General features: G+C 52.8%; 1 protein-coding gene across 1 annotated transcript in view; it reads right to left on the reverse strand.

The window, feature by feature from the left end:
- ADARB2 (adenosine deaminase RNA specific B2 (inactive)) overlaps positions 1-18,807 on the reverse strand; it is a 125,244-nt gene extending 106,437 nt beyond the window's left edge. Inside the window, exon 1 of the mRNA XM_049776232.1 lies at positions 18,395-18,807. Coding sequence (XP_049632189.1) covers positions 18,395-18,494 — 100 coding nt within the window. The 5' untranslated portion in view covers positions 18,495-18,807. The remainder of the gene's footprint in view (positions 1-18,394) is intronic.
- Between the last annotated feature and the right edge of the window lie 1,068 nt (positions 18,808-19,875).

The following is a 19,875-nucleotide window of genomic DNA, read 5'->3' on the forward strand; positions in this document are numbered from 1 at the left end:
CAGCCATCAGTATGGTTCCTCAACCAGGCTAATGTCACTAATACTATTGTGTACAATATTCAATCCACTATTCTGTTTACACAGCAACACTAGAGCCAGAAATACTGTGTGCACAATGATACCATAGTCAGGAATACTGTATCTGTGCATTGGTCTAGTTACCAACACTGTAATGCAACAGTGCTCCAGCCAGAAAAACTGTATGTGCAACAATGCCACAGCTGAGAACACTTGTGCAATAAAGATCCAGTCAATAATATTGAATGTGCATCACAGCTATACCCATTAATACTGCCTGATGGGGTTTTAGTCACTAATACTAATGTAGCAATGCTACCGTTAGCAATATGATATCTGCAACAGTGCTCCGCCCAGCAATACCATATGGAGTATACCACAGTTGGAAATGCCCCATTTGCCCAGTGCTCCGTCAGTGACAATGTTCACACCCAGCAGTGCTACAAAGAGCAATGCTGCAGTACACTTCAGAATGGCTTAGCAGGGTGGATCTCCCAGGGAGAGTCGTTACTAGAATCAGTGTTGAAGTGATCATGGTGCCATCTGACAGGTGGTGTTCCTGGAAGGAAATACAATTCTTCCAGTGGGACAGGAAGCCAAGGCAGGAGAGAACTCATCCTGTGGGTCTATTTCTGGGGAGACAAGATGGACAGAGAAGCAGGATGTGGGCAATATGTCTGTCCTCTGGGTGTCAGCTAAGGGGCTGCTCTGAATTAGACAGTTTCAGGGAGTCTTGAAGGAGTGACAAGGTCAGTGCCTGAGACTTAGATGTAGGGTACATATTTGTTTCTTTATTTTGTTTTGTTTTGGGACCACACCCAGTGATGCTCAGGGGTTACGCCAGGCTGTGTGCATGGGGGACCATATGGGATGCCGGGGATTTAACTGAGGTTCGTCCTGGATCAGCTGTATGCAAGGCAACCGGGGGTACAGATTTGTAAACCTCATGGCTCGGGGAACCACAACCAGACATGTGCTGATGGCCCAGGTATTACAATCTGGCTCCTTCAGAGTCTTAGACCAATAGAATCTAAAACACAAAACGAGGCTCTTTCTAAGGAACTAAAGCGAGGGAAGTCAGAGCCTTCTCACATCTAGGCTGAAGATGCTGTTTCAATCTCCAGAACCTTGAAGAAAACTTAAGGACATTCTCCCGAGCTTGGTGACTGCCAGTGCTCTCCACGAGCATCCAAGTACATGCGTGTCTGCACACTCAGCACGGCGCTCCGTGCTACAAATAAATGATTACTCCTGCTGGCCACGAGCATGAGCATATGAGGACAGAAATCTCTGCTACTGGTACGAGTACATGAGTACCATAATCCAGCCAGTATGAGCATATGAACATGTGATCCAGTATGATCACATACTGGATATGTGATGGATGGAGATGGATGGAGATAGGACTAGTCCACGAGGACAACAGTCAATGCCACAGACATAGTATATGAGCATGACAGCCTGTGCTTAGACATGGGTATGTGAGAACCACAATCTGTACAGATATGAGTATTTCACTATTGTATTCTGTGTATAGACATGAGTATATGAATACTACAGTTTGTGCATACACACAAAACATGGATATCTGAGTCCTACGGTGTCTGTACAAACACAAGTATCTGAGTGCTACAGTCTGTGTTAAACCTGGGTGCCTGAGTATTATAGCCAGTGCTAAGACAGGAGTATCTGAGTACTATAGTCTGTGTAGACATGAGCATCTGAATACCCCAATGTGTCTAGGTTTGAGTAGATGAGAATTCTAGTTTGTATCCAGGTACAAGTATCTAGTACCCCAGTGTGTCCAGGTCGCAGCTGCATCTTTCTGATCGACGGTGCATGATATGTGGGAGCGATAACATCAAGGCTTTCTTCAAAGCAGCGTTCTGTTCTGCTCATCCACTCTCCCCCCTTCCCCTTGCTCACTCAGACTTTCACAACGCTGTCCCCCAGCCCCCCTAATGGGACAGCACCAGACAGGAGGCAGCGGGCAGCAGAGAGGCGGGACGGGGTGGGGGGTGGCCGGGCCGCCGCAGGCTGTGTGCACAGTTAAGTGGAATGAATGACTGGTTGTAAACCGGTAGGAATGAATCAATTGAGTCGAACAAAGGGGGGACCATGTGCTGGGGAGTTGGGCCCAAATAGACTCAAAGTAATCATACTCTGAAAGCTACAGCTGCTGCGAGCTTTTGCAATCATGGAACTGATGAGCAGTTAATTTGCGTGAAACTAGAAAAAGGTCTAATGGCATTTAGGTGATAAGAAACAAAAGCTGCAGGGTGCTGATAGGGCCCATCAATCTTGGGTGAGCATAGCAGCTGTCACGTGTGTGCGAGGAAGGACAGGCCAGGCCAGGCCAGGCCAGGGCCGGCCCAATTTTCTCAGCTGTCCCCACGCCCGCAGGACACTGTAGTCTCATATTCCTGCCACACTTCATGGATGCTCTAGGGATGGCGACAGGCGAGAGCTGCACATGGTCCTGGTCACGAACACGTGGCCACCGGTGGGCGCAGCCTTCCTGAACACTTGTATCCATCTCTGCCTGGACAGTGGTGGCCCAGACCCTGGACACTCAGAGCTTCAGTGCCAGCCAGATGCAGCAGCAGAATCAGGGACCATCACTGCCATGCATGTGTGTGTCTCCAGCCACCTCCCCTGTGTGAGTCACTTATAGGTTAAGCCCTACTGTGATGTCCCTGCAGGGTCCCCCAGGTCTCAGCTGTCTGGGAGCATCACCTCCTTCAGAGCTGCACAGCACCTTCCTGTAATGCTGTAAGGACCCATCTTGCCTCAGGTCTGATGTTTGGGGCCACAAACACCATGTCCCTCATTGTCCTTGACTGGCTTGTTGAACTGATTCATACATCTGCCTGCGTCTTGCCATGTGACTAGCTTATCTCTGGAAGGGGAATTGTGTGACCAAGACCATCACAACATAGGAACCTGGGTGCATGCTGGATGTAGGGTGCTGCAGACCAGGGTCTGGTGCTAAAAGGGACCAGCTGATCCTGAATGTCCATCCTCTGCCCATAAGCATACATAGAAACCCCCTAAAGCTCTCCAGCTCACCCTCAGCAAGGGGCCCATGACTCTCAGAGCCAGGGCACACTTGATCTGCAGAAACTGGGGTGAGTCAGGGTGGTGGATTGGACATGGCTTGTGGTGTCCCCTGGGACGAGGGCCAATGAGACACAGCCAGCAGGGCTCAGGGACACCATGTTTGAGCTTTTGCAACTGTTCCTGGCACCCAGAAGTTTTTTTTGTTTTTGTTTTTGTGTCACACCTGGCAGTGCTCAGGGGTTACTTCTGGCTTCACGCTCAGAAATCGCTCCTGGCATGCTCAGGGGACCATATGGGATGCCGGGATTCGAACTAATGACCTTCTGCATGAAAGGCAAAAGCCTTACCTCCATGCTATTTTTCCGGCCTCACCCAGAAGTTCTTTTGCCTGCGGGGTCCCTGATTCAGCTCTGATCCGACTGTCCCTGACCATTATACTGAACTGCTCATAATCTGGAGGTCTTTTGCTCCTGCAAGAGGTCATTCTGCCTGCTGTTTGATGCTGGTGACTTGGACTGAGAAACATCTCCTGCTCAGGTCAGGCCACTCTGCAGGGACAGAAGCCGAGGAGAGAGAATTTCCTCTCCACCAGGATGTGCTGCTACATCTTGTCTGCGCCAGCATGTGCGGAGCTCAAGTTTAACAAAGATAGTTTCCTATGCAAGGAAACAGCTTCTGAAAGCTTGTTGTGATCCTAATTAAATACAGACAAACTGCGTAGGATGTGAGCGATTCGAGCGGGGTTGTCCCTGGGTGGCAGACGATGGTCAGGGCTAGCTGCAGAAAGTGAAGGAGGGGCTCCCTCCACACTAGCATATTTGAGGAGTTCCCACTTCACAGACCAAATGAGGGGCTGGGCTCCTTGGGCTGACTCCAGAGGACTGCTGGGTGCTCCATGAGCCTCTGGGCTCTCTCTGGGCTTCTGGTCTCCCCTACAAGTCTGCTTAGAACTGCAACAGGGGCAGTTCTGAAAGGGCTGCTTCAAACTGTTTATGGAACAGGCAAACAGACTGAGGGACAGAGCAGAGGGTCTGCCCAGAGCATGGGATCTGGGATAATGAAGTGGGGTGTTGAGGAGAGAAAGGACAGTCACTGAATATAGGTGCCGGGGACACTGGGCCATCACACCAGAAGGACCTGACAGACCTTCTATTGTTTATGAGCTTGAACCCTAGTGGGTCAGGGACCCAAACCGGATCCAGTGAAGCCCTGAGGAGAAGAGAGAAAACCACTCGTGACTTTGGCGATGACTTCCTGGATGTCCCTCCTAGTCACAAGGTGTATTTCAGAGGAACTTAGAGACAACGGCACACCACAGGGTGCAACTATTGGGGTGGTGGGGTGAGCTATAGGCTGGTTGTTCAGGTTGATACCCAGCATGAGCTGCTTCTACCTCTCAGCAGTGCAGGATCTGCGCAGGGCTCAGAGCTCATCTGCAGGGGGCAGGCAGAGGCTGGCACTGCCATCAGGAGTGTCTGCCTACGCAGGGGACAGTCATGCTGGGCACTGAGGTGAGAAACCCCCTGCAGCTCTGAGGTACTATGGGGCTCCCACAGAATATGACCAGAGTCTTTGGCTCCCCAGAAGACTTGCCTATAAGTGAAGGAAGGGGAAGTAGCATCTGGGGCCTCATAGCTACCCTGTACACTGCTGCCCGATGCAGTCAGAGTACAGCCCTCACACTGTGCAGAGAATAATTTATTATAAAAAGCAGCATAGAGCACTGTGCAGAGAGTCATCTATAACAGCAAATAGGATGGAGCCCTGGGCTGAGTCAGATATAGTAGCAAACAGCATGGATCATGGATCACTGCAGAGTGAGTTTCAACAGACAAACAGCACAGAGCACTGTGCAGAGAGTCAGTTACAACACAGCAAATAGCACAGAACACTGTGGACTTGGTGAGTTGGACTCCATGTATGATGGATAGGGAAAGAACTCCTAAAAGGCCACCTGGGGATGGGATGGGCAGCTGGATAGGGGCGATTCTGGAAGTGAAAGGGTGTTGGTATACAACTTCTGAAAGAGAAGACAAGGTCACCTTGGTAAAACACAGGCCTGCTCCTGGGACATCAGGGATATGAGACAAGCCAGCCCAGGTGGAAGAAGTGTAGGTGGCAGAGACCCAGGCCAAGAATTCTTGTGATGGGGACACGAGGCCCAGGTGGCCCACGCTGGGGACAGTGGTGCCCACTGGCCACCACCAGTTTTGGGGGTGGGCTGTGTGCATGTTTGGCCGTGTCTGAACAGTGGGAGAATACAGTCTGTTGTCTGCCATGCCTGGGGTGGATCAGGAGGATCTGGAGATCCCAGGAGGGCCCCAGGACAATCTGGGAAGATCCTAGAAATATCTCATGACCCAGGATCCCAGGAGGGCCCAGAAAGATTCTTGAAGAGTACAAGGAGGATCTCAGTAGGGTCCCAGAAGGACTTTAGAAGTGTCCCAGGAGGATCCTTGGAGGGTCCCAGGAGGATCCAGGGGGATCCCAGGTAGTCCCAGGAGGATCCTTGGAGAATCCCAGATGGTCCCAGGAGGATCCCAGGTGGTCCCAGGCATCCCAGGTGGGTTCTTGTTTGAAAGTCTTCCAGGCACAGGGTGGGTCACAAACTGCCAGTTCTGACTGTGTGAGGAGCGTCCTAGCCAGAAGAAGCCTGGCTAGTGCAGGCAAGACGGGCAGATTCTCTCACCAAACATCTTTTCCTGAAGACTGTGGGAGCCATGACCACAGAAATGAGCTTGGTGGCTAAATGCTGGTCCTGGTACGCCTTAGTCACATGGCCTGGGCTTCTCCTTCCTTCTCAGGACCTGGCCATAGTGCGGCTGAGCCAGATAGTGTCCTGCTAGGAGACCCCTGGGGGACAGAAACTTGTGCACAGATGAGGATCCACTGTTCCTGTTCTGCCCCCGAGTGCTCAGCCCTGAAAACGTCTGTCCTGCACCAGCTGCTAACGAATGATAGATGAGCACTAATAGGAGAGCCCTAATAGAAGAGCACTAATAGCTGAGCCCTCAGAGCTGTTTGTCCATGTCAGCATCACAGGATGTAGAACCAGGTTCTGCCATCAGCGGAGGAGGAACAGATATGCCCAACAGTTCTTCATATGCTCTTATCCCACGTTCTAGAACCTTCTTTTTAGTATCTATTCTGTGGTGCCTCCTTTGAAACGGATGTGCAACTTTCATTTTATTTTTATTAATCTTTGTCTTTTGGGCCAAACCCATCTGTGCTCAGGGGTTACTCCTGGTTCTGTGCCCAGGGATCATTTGTGATGGTGCTTGGGGGACTCGATATGGTACCCGAGATTAAACTCTGGTTGCTATGTGCAAGGTGATGCCTAAACCTACTTACTATCTCTCTGGCCTAATTTACAGCATCTCAAACTGTTTCCTCTCCTCACACGCACACACACAAATATATTTTTGGCTTTGGTGCGGTCTCTGACACACTCTCTCCTTCACTCTTCAAAACTTTCGGATCTGGGACAGGCACTTGATTACTAGGACCCTTTGCCCTGCTCTGTGGTGGCTGGCAGAAAGCCTCATGCTGCGGCAGCCTGAACGCAGGCTGGGCGTGTGGACAGAGACATCGCTGGGCCAGTGCTCTAGCTGCTTTGGCCCACTTTAGTTCCCCGGAAGGAACATTCCACTTCTGTTCTGCACAAAGCCCATGGAGCGGGTCTCTGCTGGTGGTGTTAGATCTCAGCCTGCCCCGTTGGGCCTCAGCTAAGAGACACCTTGGAGGCTCAGAGACACCAGTGCCCAACAATCCAGGCAGAGAAGCTCAGGGAGAAGGGTTATGTGGTGCTGGGCACAAGCTGGGGACCATCCCAGGGCAGACACAATTGTGCCCACCAGCCCCTTGGCAGGAGATGCTGGTCAGCACCAGAGATGAGTCTTCAGGGAGCACAGGAATATCTTCTGCTGGGTGGCATGTTTGAAATGCTGATGCAGGGCCTTGTGCAGTGGAGATTGGACACTGATGTACTTGGAGGCAGAGGGGAGGGAAGTAGGATTGGGGAGCCTGGCCCGGTGCAGCCCTCTGAGGGAACCCACAGGAGGAGGCTGTTGTGGAGCTGGGAAGTGGGGACTTGTCTGGCATCCCTCATAAAGATGTGATATCATTCTAGCTCAGGAGATTCCATCTCAGGCTGAGCTGAGGACTTTGGGCTACGAGGCAAATGGGGTTCTCCAAGGCTTCAGGATGTTTCTGGCAGCACAGGTATGGGGGTAGTCTTTCTGCAAGGTGGGATGACTTGATGGCTCCCACATTGCCTGGGCCCAACGCTTCTGGGGTCAGTACTGGGTATATGGGATGCATGTTCTGACAAGACCTGCTTTTGGGGAGGATCCAGGTGGGGTTGTAGGGTCGTGAGATCCTGCTTGAGCAATTTGAGGAAGCTCAATGCTATGCCAGCTGATGCTCCTGTCCAGGGCACTGAGAACTCCTTTGCTCCATACAGTTCTGACTCCCGAGGCCACTGTGGCTTCTGAGCTTAGACATGCTCAGAGGGTGAGGATTTCTCTGGGGGCTGCATCTGGATCACTGGCTAGTAGGGGGAAAAGAGGGCCTCTGGTCCTCTGGTCATAGGAATGGAGTCTCTGATCTGAGTGAACGGGCGTTTCTGGAAGGATCGCCATGGAGCTTCCACATGCAGGGATTCATACCTCTGTCACACATTCAGTTAGCCCCACTGAGTCCTAAATGCAGGGTGTATTTCTGAGGAACCCACCAGTGCCCCTTGGGAGCAGAGCTGACACTGGCATGGAGGCAGATCAGACACCGGCAGTGCTGGCAGACAGGCTACTGGTGTGACTCTGACAGTCCTGGTCAGGGCACAGTAGGGCATGTGCCCTTTCGTGTGTCTCCAAGGAGTAGCAGTGTCTCTGGAGGCCAGCACAGATAGCACTTGGTAGAGATACCCAACCTGGATCCTCCTATACCTGGCCTGTGCCCACCGATGGCTGCTGGAGAAGGGAGGGGAGAGGGGGCTCAAGGCAGCCTTTCTTTTCCCTGAAAAGATTCTGCACTGAACAAGATCCATTTGATCTTCCCATTGCTTTGATGAAAACTTTGCCCAAAATAAAGCCATTGTGAAGCCTGACAAAGAAAACAGCTCCCTCTCTCCCTCTGTGTGCAAGAGAGCCTCTGGCTAGCCATGGGGGAGGGCATTGGGCAGGCCAAGCCTGCACCAGCCCTAGGCTCGAGCAGACCTTCCAGGGTGGCTGCAGGGAGCAAGTGGGTTCAGCTCTTTACTGCACAGGACAAGATACAAGGGCAGAAGGAACAAGAACTCTGAAGGAGCAGGAACCCAAATACATCACTTGCTGCAACTGCCTCAGAGACTGTTCTGTCCCCACAGTTTTCTCACCTGGCTTGGCCTTGGTGCTTCCACCCAGGGAGGGTGGAAATACACACCCACATATGTACAGTCATACATACATACAGGCATGCATTCATGTATGACACACACATACATTCATGCACACAGACTCACGCATATGCAGACACTCACGCACACACGCACACACATGCAAACACTCACACTCAAGCACACAAACTCATGCAAACAACATGCATACTCACGCATGCTCACACAATCACGCATGCATCATCGCACATCCATGCATACATGCTCATGCACACACATTCACAGACACACAGGACACATACATAACCATACACATGAAACAGGCATTCACATAAATGCAAACTTACACACATGCACACTTACAAACACACAACATCCACATCACATGTAAAGTCATCAACACACAGAGCATGCTTAAAAGGTCACTTATATATACATATATATACATCACACACACTCAAACATGCGCATATCCCTGCCTTCACACATCTGCACATTCTCACACACAAACACATTCACACACTTGCACTCAAATTCACTCACAACCTCAAACACACTCTCTCATGCACACACACAAATCCTCCCTTACTGTTGAATCTCAGGGACAAAGCCCTGGCAGCCTGTGAGCAGCTGGGAGGGCTTCAGAAATCAGGAGATGCTGGTTCCTTCCCCAGCAGGCGGCCCCAAGGATGGGGTCTCCCCAAGAGCTTTTGACATTTACTAGCCCTCCTCCTCCCTCTCTGCCCCGGATCTGGACCTCCCCCCAAGGGCACCAAATGATCCACATTGAGAGAACCCCACTATCTGCTCCAGCCTCAAGTGTTGCACGAGGGGATCCCCGCATTCACGACTGGAGACTCAGGGGCCGACACTGGCATCGTTCACAAAGGAATGTCAGAACCCAGCAAGGCTGTTGTGGGTTTTTGACTTTAAAGCCAGGATCCAAAACAAGGGTAAAAGAACTAACATACATGCACGTGTGTAGGTAGCATGCGGGAACACTTGTGCCTGTTGCCGCGTGTGTGACACAACCGTGCTCTCCACCACTCGGGGGCAGTGTGTGCGACAGTCTCGTACTGAGTGGTTTGTTTCAGAGTTGCCACCCATTGCCACCATCCAGGTTCAGATGTGGATTGGGCGCCCTTGCCCAAACCTGGGTCTTTAATCCACCTTTAATCCATTTACTCAGTGAATTGAAAGCAGAGCCTGTGTGTTGACAGACGGCTTTGGTTTGATTCTGTATCATCCGTATGGGCTCTGAGCTCCTGTAAGCTGGGAGCCGGCATGCTAAACGCATTGTTTATGCATGAAAGTAGGTGGGAAGATGGGCAGACACACACAGGGGAGAGGATATTTTCATGGTAAATCCGGATGCACAAGAACCAAGAGTGTCATTGCAGCTGATAAAAACATTTTGTAATATTGTGATTCAGTTCAAAGTTTTCCTGGATGTACCAGCAGCCTGATTTCCATAGCAGGATGCTGGCAGGTTCAAGTCGAATGGCAAACAATGCTCCCGGAGGCTGGGTACATGGGTGGGCCAAAGGGCCCAAATAATCTCATCTCAAACCTCGATGCCCCTGTTCCCTAAACATCTGGCCTTGCACCATGACACTTGTTTTGGAATCCAGGGTGTGTGCGCATGTTCATGCTTATCTGAACACAAACAGGTTACAAATCTACATTGGTCCAACAATCTAAAGTTTCCTCCAATTCTTGAAGCTGAAAATTGCCCCTGCTGAAGTCTGTGAAGGAGCATCTATAGAAGGAGTGTGAGGGGCATGGGAGCATTTTGTAAGAAGATACAAAGGCTCCTCTGTACACAGCCCACATTCCCAGGCAGGCACAAGGCCACCCCCACACAGGGGCACACACACCTGAACAGAGGGGCAAATGCCCCAACACTTGCAACGCATCTGCATATATCTGCACATACCTCAGCATACATACCTGCACACATAAGCACACACCTATATACATACCTGCACAAGGTGCATACCCCACAAACACCCTTCCACAATACGTGTGCAGAGGTATAGGCTCTGCACAGATGCATACACCGCTCCTGAGACCACCCCCAGACATGTCTAGCTCCATGGGGACACAGCTTTGTCTAGGGACCTGCAGGGAGATCTGGCTCAGCCCTCCCTGCCCTGCTGCTCAGCACCTGGGTAGAATTCTGAGACTCTGAGAAGCTCCCTTGAGCCCTTGAGTGTTGCTATGTGGAGACCTCAGGACCAGGGCTGACCCTGTTCCACATTTACCATTGTGTGTCCAGGCCCCAGGATAATGTCTCTCCTGAGATCACTTGCTAAGGGCCAGTGCTTCTGCTTCTGGCTCTGCACCCCACTGTCTCCTTCCACAGGCCCTGGGACACCCCCAAGAGGCTGCTTTGACACGGCAGCTGCTCCTGACTGGCCATGCCTGTCCACACTATGACAGGTGTGTGTCCCTACGTAGAGCCCTGTGGGCCCATGGCCGGGAGCTTCCTGACCAGTTCACTCAGCTCATCTCTGACTCACCTCCCTGCACCTCTGGAAGATTGGGATTGGGGAACCTGGAGAGAGGAACATCTGCCCCAGGGGCTGCTGCTGTCCTCTGGCCTCTGGATGGGCTGGCAGATCCTCACCAGGTCCCTGTCACAGGTGGTGATGCCCTTGTTCAGGTGAAGATAGGACCCTCTGAAGTGTGAGCTCAGTTGGTCAGTTCCTGCATATTACAGAGCTACTGTGAGATGTGAGCCCACCTGGTCAGTCACCCCATTCTGCAGGGTTATTGTGAGGTATGGCCCTGTGAAGTTACTCTAAGGTACTGACAGCAATTCAGGGAGCAGCAGAGAAATGCGAGGCTGATGCCCCACTGTGATTCAGTTTCACAGACTATCCACCCAACCAAGGGCCCAGGGTCTTCGGGAAGGACTCACCAGGACTCAGCATGGGACAGGGAAGTTGCCTTAGTGGCTGGACAAGGGCACTGTGGGGTGACAGTGCATCCCTCTCCTGGAGGGCTCGGGCTAGGAACAGGCCTTGTCACTGAGGGCCGAGCTGTGTGACTTCCCCAGTTGCTGCCTGGGGTTGTGGGAAGGCCTCAGAGTCTAGAATCTGTACAACATGTAGCAACCACAACAAGGTGAAGCCCCAGAACTCTCTCTCTTGGGGTACCTATAACAGACAAACACGGGAGACAAGAAGCGAGCAGAGGGAGGAGCCTGGGCCAAGAGCACCAGGGCCAGGCTGGCAGGGACCACGTGCTCCTGTCCACGAGCCAGGGAGACAGGTCTGTGGTCTCAGGGGGTGTGGGGACCCGGAGGGTCCCACTCATGGGCACAGCGCTGTATTGCATATCTCAGTGTGCACGGACACAAACAGATGTACAGGAATATACACACAGATACAAAGCCACACATAGATGCACACAGACACGTATACAGACACAGATATGTACACAATATACACACAGACATTCAGACACACAGGGATGCACATGGGCAAACACAGACACACATAGATGTACATGAATACACACAGAGATACACAGACATAAGATGTACACACAGAGACGTACTGGCACACAGATGTACACGAATACACAGATACAGCCACACCACGATTCATAGACACAGAGATACACACAGATACACAGTCACACACAAATGCACAGATGCACACACAGACACATGCACACACATACCACAATACAATGGTGCATGTACACACAGGCATGGGCGCATGTACATACATGTGTCTCTGTGTGCACACTAGAGCTTCCACATAACCTCTAGTTGGGAATGAAATGCGCCATATTTGAATTTTAGTGTTCCTTTGAGCCCCATGTTTTGAGTAAAAATGCCACTTTCTGTTAATGTCCTTCCGGCAGGTTGCTGACCATAGGAATAGATGCGGCTCCAGGAGTGTGCAGCAGCCGGCAGATCCCCAGATCCCCTCTGTGTGTGAGCAGGCATGGCCAGCTGACTCCCTACAGGCAAGGTCCAGGCAGTGAAGTCCATGACGACATTGAGTCAATGTAGGCAGGTGAAGGCTACAAGGGGGATCCTCTGGAGCGTGGGTTTTTAGCAAGTGAATTGCACTGTCTCTTCTCAGATGAGATGGTGTGGACCATCTCATCTTAGATCTGCACCGTCTCATCTCAGATCCTCACTTGTCCACACCGACTCATCTCAGACCCACACTTGAGCTCCACCATCTCAGACCCAGGCCCCCCATGGTCATGTACCCAGGGATGGGTGGGCAATGCCCACCCTTCGCCCCTCGGAAACAAGGAGTGGAGACCCCACCTCCCGTGTCCGAGTTCAGCCTCCCTGCCCATGCATTGCCTGCCTTGCTTGCAGCTCACAGATCTAAGTCTCTCCATCTATACTGCTGGGCACTGGACTCAGTGGAGGCAGAGCGCTTGGGCACTTGGCCACTCAGGTGGGCAGTGAGCTCCCTGGCCTGACCCACTTCCCTGAATTCAGCAGGACCACTCTCCACAGGGTCCTCGGGTGAGCTCATTGAGGCCTGAGAGTCTCGGGCCAGCGTGGACGGGTCCATATCTGCACTAGGCCTGTGCACGGCGCTCACCTTCCTGCTTCATTTTCCGGGCACAGCTTCTGAGCCAGCATAGACCCTCCAACAAGAGCTAGTTCTACATTCTAGGTTTGCCTGCTAACAGCAGGTGACAGTGACACGGTGTCACACAGGGCAAGAGACTCTCCCGAATACTGAATACTTTCCTTCCTCGAGACACCAGTGCTAATTGTTTCCTTTCCCTGCCAACAAAATAACAAAAAACAAAGTTCTTTTGCTGCCTTCCTATTCAGTAACTGTCAGCAGGATAACAGAGAGCCTCCTGGGGAGAGGCCTCCCCCCAAAAGCTAACAGCTTATTTGCAAGTGTTTATTGTTCTTTGGGGGGGAGAAAACATTGCTACTGCAAGTGGCCAGAAAAGCCTGCACATACCAAGTCAGACACACCTTTCCTGGGTGTCCTGACAGAGCTGGAACAAGGTATGTATGGCCTGGTTTTTGTTTGCCGCCAGCAGAGTTGGAGGCAATGGCCCCAGAGCCCACTTTCCGCAGCCAAATAAACAAGTGGATATTAGACACTGGGAACTTAATCTCCCAAGAGAAACAGCAGGCCGGCCCCAGCTCACCCCGGCTCACTGGGGCCACCAGTCAGCCTGCAGAATGTTAGGGGCCTCGTTGAAATGGACTCTGGGATGACAGATATGCCCCCTTCCGAAAGGGGTGCCCTTTATCTGAGAGCAGCACGTCCTTGAGAAAAGGCTCATATACGAAGAGCAAGGCTTGGCGGCTCTCCGTGCAGTCCAGTGCCTCCCAGTGTGGGTTTCGGGGGGTGGACCTGTGTCCCGATTGCTCTCAGCTCGAGGGCCAGCTCAGCTCAGCCACTTCCTTGCATGCAGCCACGCGGGGAGGCTGTGGATCCCCCGCGTCTGTGACGAGGCTGAGGCACTTGGACGACACTCTCAGTCCCCTTTTATTTTCGAGTGTTGAGCCGCTCCTGACAGTGCGTTCCTTGTGGAAATGGATCCTGGGAGCAAGCGTGTTTGCTAGTGTAATTAAGGGCCCAATTTACCAAGGCAATTGCTATTTAGAAATAATATCCTAAGACGAAGACTCGAGTTGTGTAAGTAATTCTGTGGCTTTATGTGCTGCTCAAAACGATCCGTATTATTCAAAATACAGACACGGTTTGTTCCCAAGCCTTTCAGCAAAAGAAGAAAGCGGACAGGAAGATGGCTGAGATGTTCAAACTGTTCTGACCTTGCTTAGGTGCAGACAGACAGACAGACAGACCAACAGACACAGACAGTCCCATGTTTACGCAGAGATCAACACATGAACACGTAACCTACAGACACGGTGGCATCCAAATACGCATCTAATATAACGCAATAAAAAGAGATGCTGCTTGGTTTTCAAATCTAACATGGGAAGCTTTTGGGCTTAAGTTCTGCTTTTTGTGCCTTAAAAAAGAAACCACCATTGCCGGGGCTCCTTTTCCTTCTCCAACGCTCCCGGGAGACCGTGCAGCCCTGAACAGCACTGTTCTAGCTATGGATACATGAATCTCATATTTTTATTCTAAATCCAAGTCCACTCATCATATCTAATGCCCTTGAAGCAATCTCAAATTACGGCTATTACACGGGTCACTAGGAACCAGAGCCTGGGCTAGAGTCTGAGAAGGGAAAGGGGGAAAAGCTGCACGAAGATGTGAGAGCGAGCCGTTGAATCAATTTAATTTTGTCACTAATCCAGCCCTTCCCTGTGAGCTGTCAGCCGGTGTGAGAGAGTGAGAGACAAAGAGAGAAAGAGACAAAGAAAGAGAGAGACAGAGAGAGATAGAGACAGAGAAAGATAAAGAGAAACAGAGAGACACACAGAGAAAGACAGAGAGACAGAAAGAGAAACAGAGAGACAGAGCGAGACAGAAAGAGGAGAGAGAGAGAGAGAGAGAGAGAGAGAGAGAGAGAGAGAGAGAGAGAGAGAGAGAGAGAGAGAGGAGTGAAGAGGGCTCAGGGGCCGCTGGGTAGTGCGGGACCATCTAGTGCCCACCTGCCTCCTGCATGGAGCCTTCTCTGCCTTCCCCGGGCACGGGCTCTTTCATCCATTTTTCATGGGACTTCGTTCCTGACCAGCCCTTGCCTGTCATCCAGCGGCTGCACTTTCCCGGCCCCTTTTCACCAACTTTTGCATTTGCATTTCAGAACATTTGCCAGCAGCTCCTTCCCAGCTCACACATAGTTCTCAGTGCACAGGTAGAAGCCCCCCCCCCCAATTTCCTAAGCCCCCCTTGGTCACCACCCCAAGAAAGAGAGAGAGAGAGAGAGAAGCAGTGTTGCTCCATGTGCCCGGGACCTGGAAAGGAAGGGTGTCCAGGCACACTCCGCACAGCTTGGCCAGCAGGAACTTGCTGAAAGGCGCCTTTCATAGTTGCACCCGGGGGTGCTGGGGTGCCGCATATTCTCAGTAGCATCCCCAGGAAGGTTCCTCTGCTGCCTGCACCATAGATGGCAGCGCAAATATTTGCCCGGGAAATGTGTTTCGTGCTCCACAGAGCTGCCTTCAGGACAGCTACCCTCACAAAAGAGAACCAAATGTGTGGTAGACAAAACTGGTAGCAATTAGGGGCACAGGAATGACACCCCCTCACTTGATCTGTTCTTCGGGTCAGAGGTTGGAGCCACCCATGGGGCCCTTCCCTGCACTAGCTGTACTGGCTGGAGGACACAAGGAAGCACCTTGACAGGTCCTACAGTTTTCTGTGCCCCATCCTGCTCCAGGCTCGCTTATTCACACAGTCCATAGAGTAGGAAGGGAAGCGGTTTCCTTGAGCCATGAGTGCTCCCTGATTTCCTGAGAGTCTCAGAGTGAAAGAGCATCAGGACCAGGACCTGGTGGGTTTCTTAGAATGCACCCAAACTGTGTGGCACAAATCAGGTGCCTCCCAAACAGCATTTCCCTGATTTCTCTCAGGTCGGCTCAGGCCCCTTCTCCTACGTACAGAAAAGGAATATGGTCCGCCGGTTTCTGAGAATGTGCACTTAGGATGAGCACAGAAACCACAAACCCTGCACCCTGGCTACTTGTTCACATTCAGGTCCCAGAATCTGGGCAAAGACGAGTGGACCCAGGTCCACAGACTATGGAGATAGTGCAGAAGTTAGCAAGGAGTCGGTGAGGGGTCATGTCACAGGGGTCTGTCATCATGGTCCTGCCATGAGGTCTTGTCAGGGGTTCTGTCGGAGGTCCTGTCACGGGTTCTGTCAGGGGTCCTGTCACAGGAGTCCTCTCAGGAGCGACAGGCAGGAAGGGCAGAAGTTCCTGCTGGCTGTAGCTGTTCTGTCCATGGCTCTGAGAGCTCACCCTCAGAGGCTGGTGGGGCAGGTACCCAGACTCAGCTCCCAGACCACCTTGGATACCACATGGATACCACTGAGGGGGACGCATATATCCCAGCAGAGGGAAAACAAAGCTAAGACCAGTCTAGCCTGCCATAGAGGCTGGGATCACAGTATTGGATTTGGAGGCTCACAGCACTGGATCTTGAGGGTTTACAGCACTGGATCCCAGGGGCTTACACCACTAGATCTTGGGGCCCATGACACTGGATTTCAGGGGCTCATGACACTGGATCTTAGGGGCTTATGGTACTAGATCTCAGGGGCTCATGGCAGTAGATCTCAAGGGCTCACAGCATAGGATCCCTATTTTAATTTGCCATTCTGTTTGGTTCCAGAAGAAAACAAACCCTGGAAAGAACCAGGAATTGCATTCAGAGGGTCTGAGCTTATGTCTGCCTGCCACATCTCCATCATATGCCTCCCTACAAGGTGGATGTTGACCCCCCAGGTGTCCTGGGGCTCTGACAATATCCATGCAGCTCTGCCACCTCAGGACCTAGCCCTGGGCAGCCTGGCGTCATCTGGTCTGGATGTGAAGGGAAGAGGTACATTCAGGGCAGAGCCCGGTCCACGAATTACCACAGCCTACAGCAAGCGAGCGAAGACCCCTTCCACAGCCTCCATTTCCCGCCCAAGCCACATGCCTGTGAGCCTCATTCCTGGCACATGAAAGCGAAGAAAGGGGTCTGGAGGAGGCCTCGGATGCTTTTCTCAGTTGGTAGGTGAGCTACGGTGAAATATTATTCCAAACCCTTCTTTGCACTTTAACTATATGGAGAAACACGAATACCTGGAGTCTACCAGATCATGCTACCTTTCCCCTCTTTTTTTAAAAGTTTGATTCATGATACAGGTCAGTGACTCTCCAAGGCCAACAGCACTTTTGTCACTATTATTTCTGGAACACGCACACTCCGCTTCTGAAGAAAATGTTCGGAGAGCAGCGCGCACGGTTTAACAGCAAGAGCCACAGAAAGGAGAATGACAGAACAGTGGGTGACACCGCGACAGGGCACAGACACCCCTCCCAGAAGTTTTCAGCACGCAGGGGATCCTGCTGGGCAGTGGGAGGGGGGCAGGTGCTGGGTCTCCTGACTGATGGGGTGACAGGCATGGGGGAAACTCAGAGGTGCTGGGGGTTTGAAGGGGGCAGAAGAAGAGCCTGGGATGGGCACACAGAAGCCCTGGGCATGCTTGCCCCAGCCTCAGGAGCAGGGGGAACAGACCCAGCCGGCCTGGCCTGTCTCCTGCTGCTCATCACTGAAGACAGAACCGGAACCCGCACGCTGCAAACAAACAGCAGCAGCAGCAGCAGCGAGCCGTGAACTTTCTCCTGCTGATTCCTGCCCCAGCTGGCGCCCAGCACTTGCCGGCTCAGCTCCGGCGGCGTTTTCTGTGCTGCGGGTTCGGCTGGCCTGGGACGGTCAGTGGGAGCAGCTGGGCAGGTAAGGGCAGGGCAGGGTCAGCGGTGACCTCTCTGGCATTGCTGCCAGCTACCTCCCCACAAGCGGGCTTCAGTCCCTGTGCTCTTGTGTGCACCGTGTCTCCCAATTCCGGACTGTGCGCCTGGTCCCCCCACCCAATTCCCGACTTCCCTGACTGGCCTCCCAAAACCACACTGATAGAAACTGTGGGCCAGTTCGGGGCCAATGCAAGGTTCCGAAGCTCCTTCTCCCGACAATTTGCAAAAAAAAAAAAAATAAATAAAAGGCTGTCGGGCTCTGGGGCTCTGGCTTCGGCTTTGCAGGGACGCAGCTCAGGGGTGTGAGCCACGGTCCTGCCCTGGTCAGCGTCCTGCTCCAGGCAGGGGACAGAGCCGCTAGGCTGGGCTGCTCCGTGCTTACCCCTCTCTTCTCCCCAAAGCCCCCCTGGCCCTTTACAAAGGACTCAGAACTCAGGACGGAGTCTTGCAGAGCAGAGAGAGAGAGAGCAAGCGAGCGAGTGGGAGAGCCAGCAGGCGAACGCATGAGAGAGAGAAAGAGAGAGAGAAGAGAGAGCGGGAGCTGTGTCTGGTCTTACCTTTCCTCTTGGACCTCCTTCGCCGTCGCCTCTTGGACTTGCACCTGAACTGACCGCTGAGCCCTCCGGCCCCTCGGCTGCTCCCCAAGACAGCTGCCATGTCAGAGCCTGAGCTGTGGGGTCTGCAAGGAGGAGCAAGAGCGGCTGGCTGGTCCTTCTCCGCTCCAGATGCTTCTGCTGGAAGCGCGGGAGGCTCACTTTCAGGGGTGCTGGCTCTGCTCCCTCCCGCCTCGCCCAGCTGGGCTGGGGCAGGAGGAAGCCAGACGCAGGTGTACTAGCTGGCAGGCCTCCTCCTCCTTTTCCTCTCCTTCCTCTTCTTCCTCCTCCTTCTCCTCCTCCTCCTCAGGGCAGGCGCCCGGCCCCGTGGATCTGGGCTCCAGACGCTCAGCTTTCACTTTGCGCTTCTGCTAGTTGTTTGGCACCAGCCACTTTGAAGCCAATCACGCAGGGAGCTTGTCTATTTGCTGCTGCAAAGTCTAATTAGATCCAATCGCAGCGGCCTGCTGCCTCTGACATCAGCGCCACCAGCCCTTTCCAGCCTGCAAACTCAGCTCAGACGGCCAGGACAGGGAGGGGCAGCGGGCAGGAGGGGCCAGGCTTGACGTCCAGGGTGAGGGTCCTGGCCCTGCTGCAGACAGAGCTGAGCAGAGGCAGCAAAGGCTTAGCCCTAGAGAGATGCCACCTTTCCTCTGAGTCTAGTGCTCACCCTGTTCTTTCAGGGCACTGCTCCTCAAAGCTGGTAGGGACCCCTTTTCTGCGCCTCTGGGGGCTGGTCTCACACCCTTTGTCTGTGGCTCTGCCAGTTTTGTTTTGCACCCTCCTCCACTTCACTCCTCTGCTGTGGAAATGAAGCATCTCGACAGAGGCCGGTGGTCACATCAAAGCTGATTTAGTGAGAGGGACCTCAGGGCTGCTGCGTTCGTCTGTGAAGCAGTGAAAGCGGACACGAGTGGACTCACATCGACTCACATCTGAGTCTTGTTGCTGCACGAACATTCGGATGCAAGAAAGGGACGCTTGTAAGGAGGTGGGCCCCAGACAGGAAGAGTTTGGAGTGATTTTCCAGGGTCTGCTGAAACCTTCAGATGCAAAGAGAAGGAGGATTCCAGCCTCATCTAAACCACAAACAGCTGATTCTCACCGCAAGGTTCCAGGCTGTGTCCTGCACATGTGGGCGGGGAGGAAAAGAATATACGAATGGTTCTGGCCTGTGGTCTCCTCAGATCTGCTGCCCGGCTTAGGGCAGACTAGGCCAGGCAGCTGAAGGGGTTCAGCCCAGTGCCATGCACCTCCCAGGATGTTGACCTCCCAGGTCCACGCACCAAGGCTGCCTATGTGCTAACCCAGAGGGCTGTGACCAGGGTAGTTGCCCAGCACATGCCTGCCCTGCTGGGAACCAGCTGAGCCCGGAGTCCACCTGCCCCCATGTCCCTGTGACCTGCTGGTCTGGTCTAATGGGTGGGTTGTCTGTTCTGGTGAGC

This window comes from Suncus etruscus, chromosome 7, assembly GCF_024139225.1.
Source record: "Suncus etruscus isolate mSunEtr1 chromosome 7, mSunEtr1.pri.cur, whole genome shotgun sequence".
Classification (NCBI taxonomy): domain Eukaryota; kingdom Metazoa; phylum Chordata; class Mammalia; order Eulipotyphla; family Soricidae; genus Suncus; species Suncus etruscus.